The sequence below is a fragment of the Euleptes europaea genome, chromosome 1 (assembly GCF_029931775.1).
Source record: "Euleptes europaea isolate rEulEur1 chromosome 1, rEulEur1.hap1, whole genome shotgun sequence".
In the NCBI taxonomy this organism is placed as follows: domain Eukaryota; kingdom Metazoa; phylum Chordata; class Lepidosauria; order Squamata; family Sphaerodactylidae; genus Euleptes; species Euleptes europaea.
The window spans coordinates 133,092,425-133,117,710 of NC_079312.1; the positions used below are offsets into that span (position 1 = coordinate 133,092,425).

The 25,286-nt window shown below is 45.4% G+C and overlaps 1 protein-coding gene across 1 annotated transcript in view; it reads right to left on the reverse strand.

Annotated features, from left to right (window-relative positions):
* DNAH17 (dynein axonemal heavy chain 17) overlaps nt 1-25,286 on the reverse strand; it is a 176,662-nt gene that overhangs the window by 15,993 nt on the left and 135,383 nt on the right. The window contains exons 58-70 of the mRNA XM_056848614.1: nt 24,220-24,453; nt 16,071-16,235; nt 15,259-15,354; nt 14,233-14,450; nt 13,033-13,240; nt 11,548-11,663; nt 9,698-9,890; nt 7,079-7,314; nt 6,141-6,263; nt 2,933-3,137; nt 1,643-1,807; nt 1,332-1,472; nt 650-820 (exon numbers count right to left, since the gene is read on the reverse strand). Of these exons, the coding sequence (XP_056704592.1) occupies nt 650-820; nt 1,332-1,472; nt 1,643-1,807; nt 2,933-3,137; nt 6,141-6,263; nt 7,079-7,314; nt 9,698-9,890; nt 11,548-11,663; nt 13,033-13,240; nt 14,233-14,450; nt 15,259-15,354; nt 16,071-16,235; nt 24,220-24,453 (2,271 nt within the window). The remainder of the gene's footprint in view (nt 1-649; nt 821-1,331; nt 1,473-1,642; nt 1,808-2,932; nt 3,138-6,140; nt 6,264-7,078; nt 7,315-9,697; nt 9,891-11,547; nt 11,664-13,032; nt 13,241-14,232; nt 14,451-15,258; nt 15,355-16,070; nt 16,236-24,219; nt 24,454-25,286) is intronic.

Here is a 25,286-nt window from a genome sequence, read left to right on the forward strand (position 1 = left end):
CCTGGTTTACTGTTGACCAGAGAAAGAGAACCCAAAGATTAGGACCTGGACCTCACCAGGAGGGAGTCTGGCTTTAGAGTCTTATGATGCCAAATGTAGCATTCTGTGTAGTGGGGTCCCAAAACCTGATACCTTCTGGGCACCAAACATCAGCAGCCAATGTATACCTAGTACAGAGAGCTTGGGATTTGAGAATGCTCACTGTCCCTATTTTGAACATACTTGTTTGGATTGTGCTGCCTAAGCTATTTTCTTGCCTATTGATTGTATTATTAGACAGACTCAGCTTTCTGCTTTGACCTTTCTTGGCTGTATATTATCTTTTCAGTTGCAACTTCATGTACCGGGAGCTTTCTTTCCTACCTTCTTGTATGTGCTTTCCCTGGAAAGTTTCCCTATACTTTGGCTTACAATACTTCTTTCCTGCTTCTATTCTAGGTGATGATATTTAACCTCTCATTAACTCTTACCACCTTTTCCAAGGTACTGAAGTAAAAATTAGTGACCAGCCATGTCTGAGTATAACAGAGCACTGTTCCTATACCACTTATTATCATGTAGCAGGGGAGATGCTGGCTAATGCCAAGAAATGAAAAGAGAAATGTCCACTTACTTTCTTTAAGTCACTACCAGCATGAAATCTCCTTACCTGAAAAGCAACCTGGGCTAAAAATATGAGTTTGTCTCTTTCAAACAGACCCCGAGCTGTGTACATAAAGACAGAGTATGTGATTTCATCTGTTAGGTTGATCACCCGTTGTTTCACATCATCTGCTGGAATAGTACGTTGGATGGCTTTCTCAAAGACCACATTGAATGCCTGGCCAAAAAGAAGCTCAGACTTAGACTTGAGGTGACTGTGCTTTTCAGCATTTTATTAAAAGCCACAAAGACCATTGTTGGCCACGCAACCCCCAGTCCGTGATTGGGTGGCTGCAGCCCTTGCAGCCAATGAGGGCACACAAGAACTCAAGTCTCTGATTGGACAGCTACAGTCCTTGCAGCCAATAAGAACACACAGCTCAGGAGCCTGGAGAAACTCCAAGCTCAGCGGAGATGCAGCTTCCCGCTGCATACATAACAGTCTTTATCCACAACATGAGATAGGCTTTGCTGTTAACACCAAGAACCTCGGATCTTTAAGCAAGTTGCTTCTGCTAGGCTTTTCAACTGTTTATTCCTCATTATAGCAGTCAGCCAGCAACCCCTGCCATAAGGGCAGGCTGCAGCTGAGATGGCATGAGTGACTCAGTTTATGTGCTAACAGAGGCAGAGATTACTGTCTTATACAAATGTATTTAATGATCCAGCAAATTGGCCTGTTCCATTACCTTTAGAGAGAACTGATAGATGGGGTTGATTTTGTTGAGGTCGTTCAGTATGAAATATAACAAGGATGCCCTTTCTGCAGCTGGCCTGTAGTTCTCTCTAGCTTCATTAATTTGCACTTCAGTAATCTTAGCTTCTTTCACCTAAAAAAAAGTCTTCAACACATCAATTTGTATCCTGGAATATCACCCTCCAGCTCTTCCCTCTGTTGCTAGGGCTGGTAAACCATAAACACCTCTTACCAGCTACAGTGTTTTCAGAGTTACAGCTGCAGCTACAGTAGCACAGTGAGAGTATGGGGCGCCTCACTTACCTTTTCCTCTATCTCCATAGCTGTACGCTTGGTTGTCTCTAGATTCTCTACCAAGGCTGTGTCCCCCAGAAAGTTTCCTGATGCAGCAGAGAGTCTAGCCAGTAAGGAATCCTCAAGCTCCTTCAGGATAATCTTAAATTCATTCTGTTGCTTTGTAAGAGTGGCCTAATCCAGAAACAAGGAGAAAGGGTTGGAACAAGTTAATTCATTTTCTTTCCTCCAAAGCTAGACTTTTCCTAAAAGAGCTACAGGTCCTCACGCTCAAAGTGAGGCAGGTGAATAAAATGCATCTCTACAATCTAAAGCACAATCCTTGAATGATTTAAGGAGATCAGACAGGTCAGCCTCTCAGCACAAGGTTAATTAAAGCCTGTAATTTGGATGAAGAACCTCAGATGGATATGGCCGAACCATGTGCAAATCAGCTTGCTGCTGTCTTATGCTGGCAACCGAGTAACTACAGAACCTTCTGTAAAGTCATATCTAGGTGCAACAATGGCTAATGGCCCTGAAGGAACCAAAGGAGATTGTAAGTGCAATGAAAAACATGAGGCTGGCTCAGCTTGTGCTCTCCCTATATGTGTGTTTGAGCCCAGCCTCAGGGTTCTTACTGGGTGGGAAAGGCAGGTGTTATATCATCCTAAGCATCTTCACCCATTGTGCAATGTGGTCATGGGATATGGCCAAAATTACAAAATTACAAAAAAAGGACAGAGTTCGATTGTAGAAGCAATGTATAAATAAAATAAATAATGTTCCACTGAAAACAACTCACTTCTGCTTGCGAGATTGCATTAATCATAAATGGGGTTTTCTCAACGGTGTTTTCAGTAACTCCAGAATCATTACAGGAAAGGAAAGAAAATCTCTAACTCAACCAGGAAGGAACTCTCGGGGGGATATTGGCTAAAGGTCCTTGAAAAGCTGGCTTGGCCTGATGTCAGACTTGCCCATTCCACCCTTTAATTACTCAGTGGTATGCTATTGGATCATGTTTTGATACAGAAGTAATTGTCTTTGTTCATTAACATCTCACATGTTTTAAAACAGTGTCACTTCTGCACCTGACTGCTTGTGTTAGATATGAGAACGACACATATGAAGAAATTGCTGTGTTTTCACAATCTGTACCTGTTTGTATGTAGTACGTGCTTTGGGGCAGTGGATCCAGAGCTTCCCCTTAAACCATCTGGTTTCCTTTGGAGTCAGTGAAACTATGGCCACCCCCAAATTCTTGTCACCCTTGACTAAGCAGTAGCCAGCAACTCACCATCTTTCTGATAACAATACCTTCAGTTCCTCTAAGTCAGGTCTTTCCTTTGCCACCACAGCAGCCAAAAGCTGGTCTTCCAGTCCATCCCTGGTGACTAGAAAGTTGATCAGTGTGCATTGAGCCTGCATCTCTGGTTTGTAGTGGGGGTTGAAGTACTTGGTGTGCAGAATGAGACGGAATTTGGGGTGGTACTCTACTTCTTTGTCTCCCATCTTAATGTACCTGGAGATTGGAGTTTGGAGAAGACCAAAAATGCACCTGTACATCTCATAGGTCAAGGCTATTAGTAGCAAAGAGGGTTTCCACCATCTTTATCATGGATTAGGAAACCCTAATACTTTCCTCTAGAGGAGACACTCCAGTAGACATTACAGGTAAGCTAAATTCTACAATACTCTCCTCTCCTCTTTTTTTTTTTTTTTTTAAACTGGTAAAAGAGGTTTGACTGGTAAATCTTCAAAGGCCTAACCCTACAGAAGACACGCAGGCAGAAGAGGCTTATCTTAAAATTCTGTGGGGAAAGTATGTGCACACAAAGCCATTCTCATAATCCTTGAGAAAAAATGTTTGCTTTGCAGACCAGCAGCTAATGTAAGAACACTCACCTTCTACGCCCCTTGCAAGTTTTTGCCTCTTAATGGCAAAAAAAAAAAAAACTCCGGCCAAAACAGATGAAGTTTTGTAGCAGAAACAGCATTTGTGCAAATATAGGTACAAATGCTGGAAAGGAATGTGCAGGCTTAAGATTGTAATTTTGGGACCAATTTAAAAGTAAGTGGTATGAAGAGGAGCCCTCTGTTTTAGAATGTAACACGGCAGTAATAAAAAATCTTTTCTTGAAAGTAAGTCCCGTTGACATCAATATAGCTTCCTTCCAAGTAGATGTGCGTAGGATGGTAATGCATTACACTGGGAACCCTTAACCAATATTTTCTTTTAAAGTCAGCAATGGCTACAGGAAGGAAAATGATGTAATTGAACATTCCTCTTTTTGCAAAACGAAATAGGCAGGGGGCAGGTAAGATACGAAGAGGGAGTTATGCCAGTGCAAGAGCCTAGTGTAAAACTAATCAGGTAGTGGCAGCTATTTCCTTTTAGCAAAGAGATGGTGGTAGTAATATAAAACTGAAATGATTAGTTTGCTTATCCTAAACAGAAAAGCAACTAGGGTACCAAGGTACATTGAATGGGCTCTGGATAAAGGATGTCACTACTGGATAAAGGAAGGTATAATCTGATGCCTAGCCATCCCCTGATTGTACAGAAGACCATGTACCAGGGTGTTTTAGATTTAATCTCAAGACACCCCAGGAATCCATTGAATTGTCTTTACCCCTCTCTGTACCCTGGCACCCCAGAGGAAATGTATTAGATGGGAATCCAGTTGCTCCAGCTCAGCTACTGAGTCTCAATCTACCCTAAAACACACTATAAATTGGTAGCCTATCCCTGTCCTCTGTAAAACAGAAGTAGAGAGACTCATATATCCTGAAAAGTAGAACAATAGTCCTGGGCAAATTCAGTTTCAGCATAGCAGGACAAGACACATCGGGTTATTTGCCACTGGGGTATTCTTCACGGTGGATTTTGCTTCGGTTTCAAATCAGAGCAAATAATAAACTGATTTAAATAGCTTTTTCATTGCAGTGCAGATTCTCCCCCCATCCCAATTTTTCATGGGAGAAACAGCGCACTTCTCTGCGCTGCTTACGTCTGCTGCCGCTCATGACTCACCGCTCCAAATCCGCCTAATCCCGCCCACTCTTCCCATGATCCTGTGTGTGTGTGTTTGGGGGGGAGCATCCCGAGAGCAGCAAATCCAAGCCAAAACTCCCGTCACCCTTCTGAAGAGGGGCAGCCAGTCTGCTCTGGGTCTCCCTCCAACTGGTGCGATCCTATGTGTGTGTGTGTTGGGGAGGGGCATCCTGAGAGCGGCAAATCCAAGCCAAAACTCCCATCACCCTTCTCAAGAGGGGCAGCCAGTCTGCTTTGGGTCTCCCTCCAGCCGGTGTGATCCTATGTGTGTGTGTGGGTGGGGGGGACCATGAGAGCAGCAAATCCAAGCCAAAACTCCCGTCACCCTTCTGAAGAGAGGCAGCCAGTCTGCTCTGGGTCTCCCTCCAGCCGGTGCGATCCTATGTGTGTGTGTGTTGGGGAGGGGCATCCTGAGAGCGGCAAATCCAAGCCAAAACTCCCATCACCCTTCTGAAGAGGGGCAGCCAGTCTGCTTTGGGTCTCCCTCGGCTGGTGCGATCCTATGTGTGTGTGTGTGTTGGGGAGGGGCATCCTGAGAGCAGCAAATCCAAGCCAAAACTCCCATCACCCTTCTGAAGAGGGGAAGCCAGTCTGCTTTGAATCTCCCTCCAGCCGGTGCGATCCTATGTGTGTGTGTGTGTTGGGAGGGGCATCCTGAGAGCGGCAAATCCAAGCCAAAACTCCCATCACCCTTCTCAAGAGGGGCAGCCAGTCTGCTCTGGGTCTCCCTCCAGCTGGTGCGATCCTATGTGTGTGTGTGTTGGGGATGGGCATCCTGAGAGCGGCAAATCCAAGCCAAAACCCCTATCACCCTTCTGAAGAGGGGCAGCCAGTCTGCTTTGGGTCTCCCTCCAGCCGGTGCGATGCTGTTAGAGTGGCAACTCCCCCAGCCAATCACCGTTCTTGGGGGAGGAGAAAGGAGACGTCCTGGGGAGCGAAGCAAACATTTCTTCATGGGCATCCGAGCAACAAAATGCTCTTTTACTGGAAAGTACGGCTCAGAAGTGGTTTGGATTGCCTCTCTTTTAAACCGGCTTATTTTGCTCAGTGGGGGAAAACACGGCTCTGCAGTGAATAACCAAAATTTGCCTCCGACGCAAAACAGCGTCAAAACAGCACCAAATCTCCATGAAGAATACCCCTCAGCCACTGTCTGGGAATGTTACCAATCAGCAGCTATATGACTCCTGCCTACTAAGTAACAGAGGCACTCTTACTAGTGTAAGCACAGTCTTAACAGAAGCTTATAGACAACTTAGTACAGCATACCCCTCTCTCTGTGTGCCAATAAAAACAACATATTAATGACAAAGTCTGCTGTCACCAATGGATGCTTTCAATAACAGGAAGAAAAAGTCAACAAGAGACTCTTTCCTGACTGGACCCAACATCTAAAAGCTCTCCACCCCTTTCTGTTTGAGAAAGCAGGGGCTATGCGATGTCTGTGCCACAGAACAACAGTGCACTTACTTTCCTTTCTTGATGGTGTTTCGGCCTAACAAAGGATCCAGCACCGGCTCCACGGTCTCCCCAATGTTCTCAATGAGCAATGTGTCTCCATCAGAAACAGCTTGTTCAATGATGTCTAGATAACTATAGCAATACAAAACAAAAACCTATGCTGAATACAATAAAGTATCAAAAATAACAGCACGTGTAGCTAAACAGACATAATTAAAGAGTATATATATATACTTTGACATAAATGCCTACCAAACATACATTACAAGTGCTAACATACACAATATTGTCCAATTGTATGTCACTACATCAATCATCAAAAAATCTATATGCATATCGGCAACATCTGAGAATTCAATAAATCAAGGTATTCAATCAGAGCCCAATATTGTTGGAGATGAGAACCATTCATGAACAGGAAATTTAAGCAGGAGACAGGACATCCGGACTGATATTCAGCCATTTCATCCAAATGGATTTCCTCAGACCTATGTGCCTGTTGCCACTACTAGCACTCAGTAAGCACAAACGTGGTTCTGCATTGCGTTGAATTAAGAAATAGATAACTATAGATAATAACTACAGCAGCAGAAAGAGACCCTTAAGAATGTCACAGTGATTGACAACACAAAATATTTACCACGATACACCGTGAGACTCTGACTATTGGGTGCACAACCAGACTGCTGGTGCTGAGAGAAAGGGGCCCCACAGTTCAGTGTTCATGAATGAAAGATCTGGAATGGGGCCAGGGCAGAAGAGGTGCATTCTGCTGCTCCCAGTATATAAACGAAGGCTCTGAGAGTGCCCCAACATTTAGGCAAATGGCTCAAGGAGGAAGAGCAGCACCGTGGGCACATGGTGACTCTCGCCTTTGGACCTGTAATTAGCTCCTTGTCTGGACTAATTAAAAAACACAAAGGAGCACAGAATAGCAATCACTCAACTTTTTCTGCCCCAGCCGGATGGCTTTCAGTTCCGCTCCGTGTTTGTTCTTAATCCATTTGATCCCTTGGAGCTGGGCATCCACAATGAGCGGCCATCGTTCTGTGTTGCACAGGATAGTGGCGTTTTCTGTTGACATGCGGTCACTGGGAAGTCCCTGGTTGTTCCATGTTGCTATATCTGCATCGTCCGTCAGAAGACTCAAAGGGTCCAGCCCAGGTGTGATTGGAATTGGTACCTGTGACAAAAAAGGGTCTCTCTCAGGACAGTAAATGTACAGACTGCTTCTCTTCCCTACAGAATCTTACTATTGGATAAAAGGGTTGAGGGGGAATGTTGAAGGCGAATAATAGAAATGTATTCTTTATGGATGGTTAAAAAAAGCACACCAGGTGCAATTAGCCATGAAGGTGAGTGGGAATGACTGCTTGAGCTGAATATCCTTGACCTGAGCTGCTGGAAGGAAAGAGTGATTTAAAATACACTATGGATTACAATTGTTCTGATTAATTTAGGCAATATGTATTGTAAAACTGTGCTTAATATTTAGGGGTTCTCCTAATAGCAATGTACAGAGATATGGGGGTGATCTGTCAAGCTGTTTAGGATAGAAGAAAATGCATCTGTTTAGGATAGATGAAAATAAATATGAACTTTGGAGTGATCTCTTTGTGGGTTCATGACAACTACCGTATATACTCGGGTATAAGCCGACCCGAGTATAAGCCGACCCCCCCAAATTTGAGGCCAGAAAAGGGAATTTCTTATTGACCCGCGTATAAGCCGAGGGTCAATAAGAAATTCCCTTTACCGGCAATGCTGCGCACTAAAATGGCGGCCGCCATTTTAGAGCGCAGGGCCCCTGCCCCAGGTCGCCCTCCCGCCGGCCTCCGGGCCCTCCCAACCCACCCCAACCCACCCCGACCCCAGTGCCATCCAAGGGGGGGAGGGGGAAGAGCCCCTGAACCCCCTACTTACCTGAAGAGGCGGCGAATCGGCGGCGGCGGCAGCGGTGCAGCCTTCCTGGGCTGGCAGGAGGCCCCTGCCAGCCGGAGGAAGGCGCCCAGGCGCGTGGTTGGCGGCGGCGCGGCCGGCGGGGGCCTCCTGCCTGCGCAGGCAGGCCCCTCCCGGCCAGAGGAAGGCGGCCAGGCGCGCGGCCAGCGGCGCCGCGGCCGGCGGGGGCCTTCGCAAGGCCCCTCCCGGCCAGAGGGAGGCGGCCAGGCGCGCGGCCAGCGGCGCCGCGGCCGGCGGGGGCCTTCGCAAGGCCCCTCCCGGCCAGAGGGAGGCGGCCAGGCGCGCGGCCGGCGGCGGCCTTTGCAAGGCCCCTCCCGGCCAGAGGGAGGCGGCCAGGCGCGCCGCGGCCGGCGGGGGCCTTCGCAAGGCCCCTCCCGGCCAGAGGGAGGCGGGCAGGCGCGCGGCCGGCACTGCCGCGGCCGGCGGGGGCCTTCGCAAGGCCCCTCCCGGCCAGAGGGAGGCGGCCAGGCGTGCGGCCGGCGGCGCCGCGGCCGGCGGGGGCCTCCTGCCTGCACAGGCAGGCCCCTCCCGGCCAGAGGGAGGCGGCCAGGCGCGCGGCCAGTGGCGCCGCGGCCGGCGGGGGCCTCCTGTCTGCGCAGGCAGGCCCCTCCCGGCCAGAGGGAGGCGGCCAGGCGCGCGGCCAGCGGCGACGTGGCCGGCGGGGGCCTCCTGCCTGCGCAGGCAGGCCCCTCCCGGCCAGAGGAAGGCGCCTGGGCCCGGCGGCGGCGGTGATGGAGGTAAGTTCCCCCCTCCCTCCTCCCTCCTCCCCCTCCCCCCTCTACCGTATTGACCCGCGTATAAGCCGAGTTCGGCTTTTTCAGCCCTTTTTTTTGGCTGAAAAACTCGGCTTATACGCGAGTATATACGGTATGTTGTCTAAGATACAGTTCAGTTTTAATATTCCAGAGAGAGATAGCCAATACCTAGACAAAAAGTAATCTTTGGCATAATCTCTTTTTTGCTGTCTCTCACCTTTCTAACTAAGTGTTCCAAAATGAATAGGTGCAGGTGTTGATGGTGCAGGTTACGTGCTTAAGAAAGTAGGATGGAGGAGAGTACAGGGAAGGATTGGGATTGGAATGTTAATAAATCGGGTGGGATTAATCAAAGTGGGGGTGGGGAGAATGAGCAACAGGTAGCTACATGAAGATATTGTTATGATAAGGGTTCAGACCCCCTCCCTTACATGGGAGAAGAGGTGGCAGCTGTGATCTATGACATAGCTAGATCCCAAAAGAGGCTGAAATGTTGGCACTGCACTGGTAAGGCTAAGCAAAGCCTGTTCTATTCAAACCTCCACTGAGTGCTGGATGATTTAAGTGCTTTGAACTGGAATGAGCCAGCTGACTCTCTTTGGCTTGAATGAATGAGTCATAAATAGATCTGGACACTCCCATGGGGTTTAGGGCCCAAGTTATGGTTGATCCAGGGCTGGTGGTAGCCCACTTTAGTCTGGGGTCTCTGGGATCAGAATCTTAAGCCCTAGTAAGTACACATACAGGCTTGACAGAATGCAACCTGCCTGTTTAAATATCTGCCTGTGCATTTCTGCCACAGAGCTTCAACGAGGTATGTGTGAGTGTCTGTCGCTACTGATTTAGATTTACCTTTAGGCCACGCAAGTAAGGAGCCCATAACTTGTCCAGTAGCTCTGTCCTATATTTCTTGGTAAAGTAGCCGACGTAGGAAACAAACGCAGTAATCAGCAGCACGTCTCCACACAGAGTCTTTTCTTGTTCACGGAAATTTTCGACAGACTCAGCCCAGCGCACGTTTTCAGATGCTAATCCACCAACCAGCCTTAGGAAATATTTCACAAGGAGATAAGTGTTTAATTAGCACAGGGTGGGATTCCGGCCAGCTCTATCTTGGTGGTAGTCCTGTCCTTTCCCAGAACCAAATGAACTTTCTGTCCTGGAATGCTGACGTGTTTTAAGATAAAGGGAACACTTTCTGCATGCTGAGGACCATTTTTAAAATGTGCATGATGGTTAGGAGAAAAATCTCTACATACACATGCTTCGCATTCTTGGCATGCCTTTTGCACAGATACTTGGCCACCGCTGACAGGTTGTTGTGCTTTTAATTATAGTAAAATTACAAATAAAAAAATAACAGGTAAAAATAATAACGTAATAGAAAAGTTATAGCAAGAAAGCATTCCTTTGAACCTGATAAGATCAGGGTGCCTATTCCAATAATAAATAAATGGGGTTGATTTCTTCATTACTGAAGAACGACAACCATTTTGACTGTCATCAGTTTTGGCCAGAATCTGAAGATTTAAGCAGCCACTCTTCAGTTTTAACAAGCCCTTCAAGGATCCAGGGCTAATAACACCAGCAGGAAGGAAGGCGGGGATTGATTTTGATCAGCAAAATGATGTACTGTGAAGAAGGGTTAATCCCTTCTCTCCCTGTACAGTGGCTACAGTCCAAATAATAGTCATATTTAGCTGTTATTTCCTTTTAAAAATGCTGGGAAGAGTCCTCCATAGACCTCTGAGAATCACACCTAGAAAGTGGCAAGGTTTCAGATGAGTTGAAGATGATAATCCATTGAAATCTCATTCTCCAGAAGGTCCATAAAACAGAGAACACTGTTTCCTTCTGAGCTAACTGCTTTCCTTTAAAATCTACTTGCAATTTATCTGTAGAAAATGCATTTTTTACTCACTCTCTCTTGTGTAGCATTTTATTTTCAGAAAATGGTTCATAGCATGCTGGGAAGCATAAAATGTTTCATTTTACTACTGTAGATGGAGCTTTCAACTAGCTGGGAGGATCAAAAGCCCCAGCACTGTAGATTCTAGATACTTAAAGTACCCAGAGATCCCCTTAGAATCACAAGAGTTTAAAAGAAAAATGAATCACAATATGATGAAGTTTTTTAAATTGCTTTTTGTTTAATATAATTTAAAGATCTATTACCATCAGGTTCTTTTTGATATGGTTTCTAAAAATACAGTTTTGCCTTTTAAAATGCTTAGATTCTTAGGATTCCATATTCTCCACTCTTGGCTTTTGTTCAGAAAATGTCACAGTTTGATCCCAAAAGTACTTACTGGAGCAATTAGCCAATACCAATATCCCAGTTGAGGGCTTCCTAGAAGCACCTGATTGGCCATTGTGAACAGACTGCTGGACTTGATGGGTCTTAGTCTGATCCATCATGGCTTTTCTTATGTTCTTAGTTGGTGGCATCTTCTTAATTGTAAAAACTATATTTGGAAATAGTACTGAGGCATTTTGTTTTATTTTGCTTTGGGGGCAAATTTGGCCAGCGTAGCAGCTAAGGCACTACCTTATTCTGCCTCTTACAATTTTTTGCAAGACCCAGAGATATGTGAAATATTGGCTTTTATAGTGAAATAGCCAAAAATGAGAGCAACTTGCTTTATGGTGGCAAAGAGCAAATCCCAGGAAAGGAAATTCTATAGTACTGAGTGCCACAATACCTGTTAGCCAATGAAATGACTCTATTAGTTGCATCAGCCTCTTGCTGACATTTGATTTTTTCCGCTGTGGCCTTTTCAAATTCAGCAGTAAGGTTGGCCAAGTTGGCATTTAGATCCTTTAAGACAAAAGGTTTGCAATTACTTTTTTAAAAAACTTTGATTATAAGCTCACTATAGATGGTCAAATTATGTACCTCCCCATTTATTTCAGGGATGTGATAGAATTTAACAAGTCACACCTTAAAATTATGCATATGCTGGTGCAAGAATCTGTGGTTCCCTGCACTCTAGACATACCTGCAGCCTTGTGGGAACCACTTTTCTGTGATATGCTCTCACCCAGCTGGGAGCTGCAGTCAACAACACAACCTGGGGGTTACTGCACTTGTATTCCCAGCAATGTATTAAGAATTTGAAAATGTTATAAAAAATACTGTTCGCACTTTCTATGTATTCCCACCAATGTATTAAGAGTTTGAAAATGTTATAAAAAATACTGTTCGCACTTTGCTTGGCCCCTTTAGCTGTGAAGACGTCTTCCAACCATTTATAAGCCGTGGTATCCAAAAACCCTTTTAAAGTGATGTTTTTTAATAACATTTTCAAACTCTTAATACATTGCTGGGAATACAAAGTGCGGTAACCCCCTATGTGTGCAGGGCTGGTTGCATGCATCTTTCCCATGGAACTGGAGAGCAAGACCTGTGCATCTGGCTTAGCCCAGGTGGCAATATCATTTAGGAGATGCCCCCCAGCCAGGTAGGAGCTTATGCATATTGAGGGTCCCCCAAATACCTGCAGATACATTTAAAAGTTCCCTCCATGCAAGTCGGTTGTTGCTGGACCTAATAACTTCACAGCTTTCTAAGTAAATCACACGCAGTGTCTCACTAATCCTTACATCAGTTATTATTTATTTAGTATATTTAATCTTCCTTCCTTCAAGGAACTCCTGGTGGCATACATGATTCTCTCTTTTCCTCTGTTTTACCCTTACAATTACCTTATGAGGTACATAGGGCTAAAACACATTGATGGGCCCAGTATCACCCAGTGAATTTCGTGGTGGGTGGCAATTTGAACTAGGCTCCTCCCAGTCTTAGGCCAGCTTTCTGACCAATATACCACACTGTCTCTAAGTAAGCCAAATAAGAGAATATTGTCATTACAGAACTACAGATTGGCTTAGAGGCTGAGATAATATAGGCTTTTCTAAGGCCACCTAGCGAATACATGGCAAAGATAGGATTTGAATTGGGAACGTCCTGCCACAGCTCAGACACTAAGCTGCTATACTAAAACTCTGCTGCACAGAACCACAGGAATGTTGCTCGCTCACCCTTAACTCAGTAACTAGTATCTAAGTAATAATTTTGTCACTTGGTGCCAGTGGTGAATGTCAGTTAGCTGGAATGGTGATGTTTACTTGGACGGGATATCTGCAGCTCTGGCATTTGACCAAAGCGCTGTTGCGGGTGTACTTACTGCAATCTTGTTCTTAATCATTGTGAGTTTGGCTTGTGCCTCGGCCAGTTCATTATTCGCCTCTTCCAAGGCTTGGCGCTTGGGTGCAACATCACAGTACACTTCATAGAAACGAACTATGTTTAGGCACCAAGAACACAGACCTGCTGCCGCCGTAGATTTAGACAGTATAAAGTCCGGATCAAATGTGGGATCGTTTTGGAATGGTCTGCAGAAGGAAGGTATAAAATCCTGCCAGGCTGAGTGAATCAAAAGACACCATACAACTTACCATCTCCGGATACTACTGTACGGATACCAACGAATGAGTGAATTGTGAATGAAACAGTGCTTTAGTGCTTAAATTTACTAGAAAGAGAAAAGTTGGAGGCTGTCATACTACAGTGTTCTCAAATACAGTGTTTGGGTTGGGGGGAGACTGACCCTTTTGTTCTGCCATTCTTTTTAAGTCACCAGCTTGAATTCACAGGGGGAAAAGGATTTTGTATGACCGTGGCATGAGAAGAGGGACACTGTGGGAGGTATACAACCTCACTCACTGAGCCAAGACAGCCCAGTGAGGAACACAATTGTGTGCTCTCTGTCTCCTAATCTTAAAGGGCTGTTTCCCTTCACCATGCTGATAGAGGGAGCAGGAATAGTGCTGTGGTGGTAAGAGGAACAGTTGAGGGCAGAGAGGGAGTCGATCTCTGGAAGTTGGTGAGTATAGACCAGCTTCAAATCCTGTAGAACATGTGGGCATTTTTGAAATTTTGAAAGAGGGCCGTGCCACCACAAAATGGCTGCTATGCAGGGGGTGTGAGAAGAGCCAGGAAATATTTGGGGGCTCCAAGTCAACTATCATCCTATGATGGGAGAAGCTGCTTCCAAATGGGTGCCCCTGCATATTTATTTATTCTTTGCATTTATAGCCTGCCTTGTTCCCGGCAAGCCGAAATGTGTCTTCTGAAACACCTCCTGCTCTAATTAGCTGGAAGAAAGCCAGGACTGGCTCTTTGCTTGGGAAATAGATGTTCTGGGGAAGAAGCAAGTGGGCATCAAAAAATACATCAGTGGGTACCATGTTGGGGGTCACTGGTGTAGATCCTAGGAGAGAACAGACCATAGGTAAAAGACCCTGCTTCTCCTAGCCTCTAGTCCAGTGAGCAAGCTACAGACACCTCTTTTTTGTGCCAAGAGGATATATTTAATTCTTCTTACCTAAAAGCTTTCAAGCAGGACTCTGGAATGTGCTCTTTGTCATATTTTTTCAGGGCATCCAAGAAACTGTCCACCTTGCCCATCATGCCTTTGGCTGCTTTCCAGCTTCTGTCCTTTGGTATCTTGCCACCTGGGGCTGTAAGGATCATGACAGCCGCTGTCACATTAACAACAGCTTCTGGGGGAGATCCAAAAGACTTCAGTTCTGTCAGGTTGTTCTGGAAAAGAAGAGGAGGGGGAAAAGACAGCCATTTTGACAGTGTTGCTCAGGAGACCTACAACTCTGAACCACAAAACTGGAAGGTAAGTTCATGGAGCAAAATTCCTAAAACCAAACATAATATGAAAAGGTACTTAATTCTGGGTTTTGAGGTTACATGATATTTCTCTAGGATACTGAATCTTTGGCAGACTGGACAAATACCAGGGTAGCAGAAATATGGACCCAGGAGAGGGATCATATGGGAGGCACAAAGCATCAAAGGGTCCTTCTTACATCTTCTCCATGAACAACGTCTTGAATTCCAGAAATTCAGACTAGACATGGTCTGGGGTTTCTGGCAGTTGCAGTACAGTCAGGCACTTAGGCATTAGTGTGTGTGTAAAGTGCAGTCAAGTCGCAGCTGACTTATGGCAACCCCTTATGGGGTTTTCATGGCAAGAGACTAACAGAGGTGGTTTGCCAGTGCCTTCCTCTGCACAGCAACCCTGGACTTCCTTGGTGGTCTCCCATCCAAATACTAACCAGGGCTGACCCTGCTTAGCTTCCGAGATCTGACGAGATCAGGCTAGCCTGGACCATCCAGCTTAGTATTTTATACTATGGTCACTCTGCAAGAATTCAGTGACAATTAAAACATGAACATTTGGGTAATTTCAAAACACATGGGGCCGAGAGAGAGAGCGAAAGATGATGAAAGGGATATCAAGCATTCAAAGAGTGCATTTACCTTTATTATCCAACTTCAGCCTTGGGGGGAAACCAAAATACATCATACTCCTATTAGGAAGGTCCAAACCATTTACCTTATTGAGCGTGTCCAGTGCTTCCTGAGCAGCCATCAGAGCTGGTTCAGCTTTGGCCAGGTCAGTTTCACAGGCCCTTTGCTTTTCTGCTACATTCTGAGGGCAGGGCAAGCAAGAAAAGATGAGCAATTAACAAAGCTGTTTAAGTGAACACAACAGTTTAGTGGCTTTGCTAAGCAGGGTCAGCCCTGGTTAGTATTTGGATGGGGGACCCCCAAGGAATACCAGGGTTGCTGTGCAGAGGAAGGCACTGGCAAACCACCTCTGTTAGTCTCTTGCCATGAAAATCCCAAAAGGGGTCGCCATAAGTCGGCTGCGACTTGACAGCACTTTACACACACACACACACACACACACAACCTTTAGTTCAGTCATGTCCCCTTCGTGCACTACAATGTCTCACCATAAGCAGTGCTGGTGAGAGGAAAGGGAGCCTTGCAGGAACTGACTAAATAATCAGACTATGTTGTGCAGCTTGTTTCTGGGAAACAGACCGACCAATTGGCCTTGTTTTCTTACACAGGTTCCTTACTTCTGCCTCCCCTAGAGGGATGGATAACAGGATATTTATTATGTTTGCTAACTTGGCTAAGCCCACTAAAATTACCGCATGACACATACATTAATAAATTGTTGGGAAATAAGACATCTTTCTAGGTTGTTAAGGAAAAGATTCCAGGAATTAGAATACTCCATATTATGTTACAGAGATCCCTGTTCTTTGACCAGTAGGCCTCTTGCCCTTTACTCAGGTGCCCTTTACTCTGGCCATCGGGCCATCCATTCAACTTGAGAGCGAGAGTATTACTTACTGTGTTGATGACTTGCACCTTCAGCTCCTCTTCATCAGCAATTGCTTTCTCCCGGCTCACTTTATCTGTTTCAACCCCTACCACGTGGATCAGTTTGTCAGCATCTTCATTCTTATGTTTGAGCTCCAGCTCTTGAACAGCAAGTTTGGCTTTCAAGTCATCAACCTACAAAATCCAGTAGGAAGAATGAGCAAAACTGGTGGGTGTGGGAGAAACAGGAGACAAGTTTCTTGAAAAACCATACCTGTCCTCCCTTTTGGTGATATTTCAGAGGGTATATGAAATAGGGGAAGGAAAATGGTCACCCATTCAGAGTGAGGGCAGGAAGCATTGCCCTCACACTGTATAGGCTTCTGGATGACACATCATAGCCAAATCAGATTGTGATGGCATAGCATTTGGTTGTGTGTCTGAAGCCTGAAGCCAGAATCTCTGTGTAAGTTACAAAAAACACGTGTGTAAAATAGGTGTGCAAAAAGATGGGAGTCTGCAAACATATGCATGAACCGGGTATTCCAATCTCCCCTCCACTGTCTAAACAAAACAGGATTGGAGATTACTTTGCTCCTGCTAATAACCTCATGTATAACGTACCTACTTCAAACCATTTTGCAGTCTTAGCTAACTCCAGTGAGGCTCTTCAGCTAAATGCTACGTGTGTGGTTCAAAGTGGAGACTCAAACCCCCTGGCACAGGAAGATGAGGAAAACGTTGAAAGCTCTAGCAATACCTTGAAAGAGCTCTCTTTATTGACTGCCAAAACAGTGGAAAGCATCTTTGAACAACTAAATTCAGTGCTTTCAAAACTTGACCACCTAACTCAGTTGGTAACCAAACTTAACAACCTGGATTTCGCAAAGCCGATAAGTGCTGAGTCATTTCAGGGAAACACTCCACAGAGTCAGATGAGCTCCAGCTCACCTCAACCTAGCACAGCAGGTGACCCTTATCAGCTAGTTTTACAGCCTCACAAGGTCTTTAGGAAAAAGCCTCGCAAGTTTAAGTGGTCCATAGATAGAACCCCTATAGAGCAATCCAGCCCCTTCAAATACCTAGGGATATTGTTCAGTGAAACTCTAACCTGGAGGGCTCATTTGGCAATTACCAGAGCCACAGTATTAAGATCCATAGGGACTATTCTGAAATTTTATTATACAAAAGGAGGATTCTTGATTGACCCAGCTCTGAAACTATATCAAAGTAAGGTGGTTCCCCCAACTTTTGTATGGTGTAGAGGTTTTGGATTGGAAGAATAGTCTGGCCACAAAGCTGGAAAATATCCAAAATCACTCCTTGAGGAGAAAAACAGTGTTGCACTTACCTGTAACTGTTGTTCGTTGAGTGGTCTTCTGTGCAGGCACACATGGGACTGCGCATGCGCAGGCCAGCCACGGAGATTAAAAAGCTTATGGAAGAGTTAGCTCCCTAGGAGCGCCCCCCCCTTTTCCCCCGTCAACGACCAAGTGTCAACGGCCGTTCCCTGTCCAACTGCCATTTGACGGGGGGGGGGGGCACTCTTCCCTCAGTTCTCCAATCGCCGCCGCGGGAATACCTCTTTACAGTGGCATCCCACAGCGGGGAATGAGGGAGGGATGTGTGCCTGCACAGAAGACCACTCAACGAACAACAGTTACAGGTAAATGCAACACTGTTTTTCGTTTTCGTGGCTTCTGTGCAGTCCCACATGGGAGAATAGCAAGCTCACTTACTTTGGAGGTGGGTGTGTGATGTTCAACGAAATAACGTATTCAACACTGCTTTCCCCACAGCTGCGTCGGCTCTGGAATCCACATCTGCCGCATAATGTTGGATGAAGGTCATCGGTGTGGACCACGTCACGGCCTTGCAGATCTCCACAACGTCCCTTGAAGACGCGAAAGCTGCTGATGCCGCTTGAGCCCTTGTTGAATGTGCATGCAGTTGTAGTGGGCAATCTACCCCTGCTGTCTGGTATGCCAATTTAATGGCCGAAACTACCCATCATGATAGTGTTTGTGTAGACACCACCTTACCCTTGTTTGGGCCACTAAAACAAATAAAAAGGTTGTTATCCTTTCTGAATGTCCTGGTCCTCTCTAAGTAAAAAAGCAATGCCCTACGTACATCTAGTGAATGAAGCTGCCTCTCCGATGGTGAAACCGGGTTAGGAAAAAATACAGGTAAGATAATATCTTGGGAAAGATGGAATTTGGACACCACTTTAGGCAGGTAAGTCAAACTAGGTCTTAGGACGACTCTGTTGGGAAAAAACTTTGTAAAAGGTGGGTCTACTCTCAGGGCTTTGAGGTCGCTAACCCTCCTGGCCGATGTGATGGCTACTAAAAAAGCCGTTTTGTAAGACACTATGGGTATGTCACTAGAAACCATGGGTTCAAAAGGTTTTGTTGTCAGATGCGATAACACCAAGGATAAACTCCATTGATAAATAAGAATTTGCACCTGTGGAAATAAGTTTTCCAATCCTTTTAAAAACTTTTTACATAATTTATTGGAAAATAAAGAGGCCCCATTTACACCTTCATGGCATGATGACACTGCAGCTAAATGACATTTGATCGAAGAATTCGAGAGGCCGGAGTCCTTTAGGGACAAAAGATATTCAAATATTGCCTGCAGAGTGCAACTTTGCGGTTCCAGTCCTCGTTCTATCGCCCAGTTAGAGAATTTCGACCCTTTGTGAGCGTATGCCTTTCAGGTAGATGGCTTACGTGCTGAGATTAACACCTGAGCTACCCTATCCGACCAACCATCTATCCTTTGATTTTCCAGGCCACTAGTTGTAGAGAGGATGGATTGTGATGGAGTACTCCTCCTCTGGTTAGAAGGTGTGGGGAGCTCGGCAGTCTGATATAATTGTGTTCTGTCACATTCCAGAGGATGGCGAACCAGGGCCTCTTGGGCCAAAAGGGTGTTATCAGTATCATATGTGATTTGTCCTGAAGGGCTTTTCCTAATACCTTGTGTATTAAGGGGATGGGAGGGAAAACGTACAATAGTTTCCCTGACCAAGGCATTTGGAAAGCGTCCCCTAGGGACCCCCTCTCTGTTGCTGCCCTCGAACAGAACAGTTTGCATCTTGTGTTTTCGCTTGATGCAAAGAGGTCTATTTCTGGCCAACCCCATTGGTGGAATATAGGGCGCAAAAATTGCATTGGAATGGACCATTCGTGTTCCTCGGACTTGTCCCTGCTCAGGGCATCTGCCATGCCATTGGAATGGCCCGCAATATGAATTGCTGACAGGGATACATTGTGTTTGATTGCCCATTCCCATATGAGGGTGGCTTCTCTGCAGAGAGCTAATGAATTTGTGCCTCCTTGTTTGTTCACATAAAATTTTGACGTTGTGTTGTCGGTTGCGATGAGAACGGCCTTGTTTGTGAGGAACTCTGAAAAAGAAGAAAGGCCGTATCTAATCGCTCTCATCTCTAATATGTTAATATGCATATTAGCCTCCCTTGGGCTCCATCGTCCTTTAGCTGTAAGGGATTCAGTATGGGCACCCCAACCTCCTAGCGAGGCGTCAGTAAAAATTTGGATATCGTGGGAACTGACCCCAAATTCCACACCTTTAAGGAGGTTACGCTCCTCCGACCACCAGCTGAGTGATTTAACAACTACTCTGGGGATAGATAATTTCTTCCCTTGAGGATCTACATTCATTGTAAAGGCTCTTATAAACCAGTTCTGAAGAGGTCTCATGTGGAGTCTCGCATGGGGGACCACAGCCGTGGTCGAAGACATCAGACCCAAGAGTTTCTGGATTGTCACTGCCTTCTGAAACCTCTGTTGTGTGAAATATTTCACCAACTTCTGTATTGATCTAACCCTGGGTATAGGGAGGAAGGCAGCGTGTAGATCTGCATGCAGCACTGCACCTATGAAATCTGTGACTCGTGTTGGGTTGAGGCGTGATTTCTTGAAATTGATGATCAAACCCAATTCAGTAAGAGTAATAGTTGTGATCCTGACTGACCGAGATAGTTCCTCTTGTGAACTAGCCACCATTAACCAGTAATCCAGGTATGGAAATATGCAGCAACCCTGTAGTGTTAGGTAACCTATCACCTCCGCCATGACCTTAGTAAACACTCTAGGAGCTGGAGATAATCCAAAGGGTAATACTGCATATTCGTAATTATTTCCCCCGCATGAGAATCTCAAGTATTTCCTACAATCTGCATGGATGGCAATGTGGAAGTATGCGTCTTTTAAGTCCAAAACCGCAAACCACATATCTGGAGACTGTAGGGGTAAGATCTGTTGTAAGGACAACATTCTAAACCTGCGTATCTTCACAAATTTATTCAGGGCCCTCAAATCTAAGATGGGTCTCTTCCCTCCTCCTTTCTTGTCGATCAAGAAATATCGTGAATAGAATCCTATTTGATTCTCTGTGGGTGTGAGGCTTCGAATCGCTCCCTTTTGCAAGAGGGAGTTGACCTCCTCTAACAACTCTTGTTGTGGTTTTCCTGTTACAATAGGTTGAGACATATTTACAGGAAAAGAGGAAAATTCAATAAAGTACCCTTGCTGTATTATATTTAACACCCATGAGTCTTTTGAAATCTGTGACCATTTACTGTAAAATTTTGAAAGACGGTTACCAAACATTGGAACTGTAGAACAATCATAAACTGAAGAATTGTCATTTAGTCATGCTGAACCTTTCTTATTAGTTTGCTCCTGAAGGAGGTATCCCCCTTTTCTGCCCTTCCCTCTAGGGTTATATCTTTTACCTTGTTGAGGGTTGGGTTGGTATTGTGGTTGGGTTTGTTGTTGCCTTTGGTATCCCCAGGGCTGGTTTCTATTAAACCTGCCATTATAGTAGGATTGAGATTGTCTATTGTAAGGTCGAGGTCTATATGATGGGCCAGAGTGTTGGGTAACCCCCAACGATTTGGCAGTAGCCTTTTGTTTCCGGAGGTTATGCAGCACTTCATCAGTGCTTTCACAGAATACGGCTTTTGTATCAAACGGCATGTCTTCAACTCTGGCTCTTACATCAGGTGTTAAAGATGATGCCCTTAACCAAGAGTGGCGTCTAAGTACTACACTCGAGGCAATTGCTCTACCTGAACAATCTGCCATATGTCTTGCAGCCGCAATTTGGGTTTTTCCCAATTTTTTTCCTTCTACTTGTATAGAGATCAATAGGGCCTTTTTCTCCTCAGGTAGGTCCTCCATTACTTCTGATAATTTATCCCATAAGGACATTTGGTATCGGCCAGACAGTGCAGTAAAGTTAGCTATTCTAATGCCCAGGGTGGCTGAGGAATAAAACTTTCGCCCCAGACCATCTAGTTTGCGTCCTTCTTTATCTAGGGGAGTTGAGTGTAATCCAGATTTGTACCTAGCTGCTAAAACATCCGTAATAATTGAATTTGGTGGGGGATGTTTATATAAAAATTGACCTTCTTCCTCATCCACTCTATATAAATTCTCTATTTTTTTAATAGATGCTATTACTGATGCTGGTTTAACCCAAGTGGCCATAGCTGTCTGCTTTATTCCCTGAACCAGTGGCAATCTAGTTGGGCCTGATTCAGATTTGAACAATACCCCCATAATGGGGTCAGATGGTTTGGGATCTGTCTGCATGGTCAGTAATCCCAACGCTTTTGTCATACGGAGGAGGAGCTCTGAAAATAATTTTATATCCTCTGTAGGGGATATTGGGGCTGGGTCCCCCCCCGTATCTCTAGAAGCAGTAAGATACATGTCCTCTGACCCCAGTTCTGATGCATAATCATTGTCATCATAGGAATCTGTTTCCTCGATGGCTTGCCTGGGCCGTGTGGTTGGCGCATGCATTTCCTCGACGTCGACAGCAGCCGACGTCGATGGTGTAGGGACTTCCCGTCCCAATTCGGGCATAGGCTGCGAGTCTCGGCGTCGCTGCTTCGGTGGGCCTCTCGCTCTCGAGCCCGATTGTTGTGGCGTATCTCCCGGCCGCAGACAAACAGCGTCGACACTCTGACGTCGGTAGCCCTTGCCTGCGTTACGACGTCGATAGGCGTCGCTCCCGTCATGACGTCGGAGGTCGTTGTTGTTATGGTGCCCGTAATCACCGATGTACGGATAGCCTCCGTATGGAAATGGTGCGTACCACGGTGGGAGGCAGAACCCCCACGGATTCCAGCCTTGGAATTGGGGTCGAGGATCCCATCCCCGAGCTTCCACTTCAGGTAGGTCTTCTGAGTCGGCTGTTAATATATCGGGTGCTTCTAACTCCTCCTCAGTCGAGGATGAATCGAGCATCTCCGCCCCTGAAGGTGATGGGGTAGGAGGGAGCCTTAATGCAGTAGCTGCCGCAGTCTGCAGGCTCTTATGTGGGCTACGCCCCCGTTGTCTAGGGGAGATGTTCTGGGGGGAGTTGGATCTGTCCCTTGGGGACTTAGAGGTTTTTCTGGATGGCTCCCGATGCCTCGGTGAGCGTGCCAATGGGGAAGGTGATCTTGAGTCGTCTCTTAAACCTTCATCCATTATAGCGTTTTTAACCGGCCCTACCGGTGCCGAACGAATAGAGCCCCCTCTTACCGCATTTGAGTTCTTTGATAAATGTTTAGTTTTTTCTTTATGTTTCTTCGCCGGAGGTTCGGATGAGGCTCTTTCAGGGTTTTTTGCAATCTCTTTAACTCTTTTATTCGGCGGGTTGCCAATAGGTTTCCCGGTATCGGGTGGGAAGGCTTTTTCATATAATGCTGCTTTTAATTTCTTTGCGCGGTCTCGGCGGCACTTATCAGTAAGCAAGGAGCATGGTCTACAAGATGCCACTATATGACCTTCTCCAAGACATAGAAGGCAGTCCTGGTGTTCGTCATTTGAGGCCATTTTTGTGCCGCACGAGCTGCATTTTTTAAACAGCGCCATTTTATTTGCTCAATACTCTTCTTTATTAAAATTATTCCCTCAGTTGAATAAGGTAATGTAGTGACTCTATTTTACCTCAGATATTATAGGGAATAACTAGTAAGCTCTGTTCTCTCCGCGGCGGCAGAAAGAGAACTGACGGAAGAGTGCCCACCCCCCGTCAAATGGCAGTTGGACAGGGAACGGCCGTTGACACTTGGTCGTTGATGGGGAAAAAGGGGGGGCGCTCCTAGGGAGCTAACTCTTCCATAAGCTTTTTAATCTCCGTGGCTGGCCTGCGCATGCGCAGTCCCATGTGGGACTGCACAGAAGCCACGAAAACGAATTCTAGCTTTACCCAGAGCAGAACTTGGTTTGCCCTCAATCAGGGCCAGTATTCATGTAGCCCTGTTAAAATCTTGGAGAAAGCAGAGCAGTGACACCACCAATTTACATCGCAGGCAGTGTTTTAAATTGATGTTGCAAAATGATGCCAACAAGCTAGCCTGCTATAACAACATCTTGCATTACTATTCCATATCAGCTGACACCCAGGCTGTGCCCATAGCAGGTACCAACATTTGGGATTGGGTGTTTAAGTGTGATGCTGCATCAGACAGGCAATCTATCTCCCAGTCCAAATTCTCACCATGGTTTAAACAGTTTAAAAGGGATCATGTCAGAGCTTCATACCTGGTCAGTATCCCCTTCCATAACCCCAGAATAGTCTTTACCCCCCTCCGGTTTCAAACCAGGCTTTGATAGCTGGACGTTACTCCCAAACACCATGGGCCTCTCACCAAGGATTTTGTGGAGCCATTCCAGAGGACCTAATTCATTACACCTTATTCTGTCCTCTTTACACAGAGCCCCGATCTAAACTTCTCGGAGCGTTTCTAAAGGGCCAAAATCTTTTTTCAGATCCAAAGAAGCTCCTCTTTCTCCTATCAGGCACCAATCCTGATGTTTTCTTCCTACAAAGTAACACTGTTTGCTTTAGCAGCCAAGAAAATCCGAGCTAAAGCTGTTTTTAATCAAGGTATTTAACATATTTAATTACTAGCTTCTTGGGGGTCAGACTGTTTTAAAGTTATTTTCATGTTATTTAATGTAATTTTAATGTTCTGTATGATAGATTGTGTTGGCCTTTGGCCACACACAATAAACCTTATCATATCATACAGAGGACACCGAAGTAGCAGACAGCAATTTTAGGTGGTGGCCAGGAACTGACCCAAGCAGTGACCTGGGAACTATTACGTCAGTACGACACAGCGAAGGTTCATGTATACACGTACTTGTGAGGCTGTGCTCTGGAGTTTCATTAAACCATTCTCCAGCCTCTCAATCTTGGCAATAAGTTCTGCTCTTTTCTTAGCAAGCAGGTTTTGGTAGAGTTTGATCTGTTCGAGGAAGGTCTTTGGGGTGGTATAGTTGTAGCGCCTCTCAGTAGCAAGGTAAACCTTGGACATTTCATTGACAGTTGTGTGGACGAATGACATAAATAAGCTGATGGAGACCTTGACTTCAGGCTGTAAAGGAATCACAAAATATCTTTTTATAAAGCAATGGTTAATCACCAGAGGCACTGTATAAAACAAAATTCTGTAAAACAAAATTCTGCAGGAATTTGATTAACTAGCTCAAGCAATTTATGAGTTTTACGATCACATTTGTTTTCAAATATTTTACATTTATATTTAAGTTCCTTTTTGATATTTAGAATTTGTTACTTATTTTGTATTGTCTTCCTTCTTTTTATTACTTCATGGTTCATTTTTATTTTAGTTTGCTGGCTGTGATTCCAAACACACAGGCATATTTGTTTTCTGTACCACCCATGCAATGCACAAGTTGCCAATTTATATAGGCAACTACAGGAATCTCCAGCATCACCTGTCTCCAAGACAGCATCCAGTATTTACCACTTGAAAGAACTGCAAAGTGTCTTCTCTGACCTGGTTTACTTTGCTGAATTGCTTTTTCAAGTATTTTGAAATTTACATCTGTGAGTTTCAGTTACACAATTCATTTTTGTCATTTCAGCACTGAGGAAAGAACAAACATTAACTTCACAGATCACGGCGGGTAGCCGTGTTTGTCTGGTAGCAGTAGAAAAGACCAAGGCCATTTATGCTTGGTAATTAGCAGAGCGTTCCAGGCTGAAGTGCCCCGCATATTTTTTTGAGTTTTTCACGCTGAACAGTCATTCAGGAAGTGACTGCAAAGCCGGTGCATACCTGCTTCACATTTCATAAGAGCCCCTTTAATGTGACCTTTTGTGTTTGCTCCGTCCCCGCCTCAAAGAATCCCCTCAAGGAAGCATGCATAATCACAGCCGCGCGTTAGCTATTCAAACGGTGGT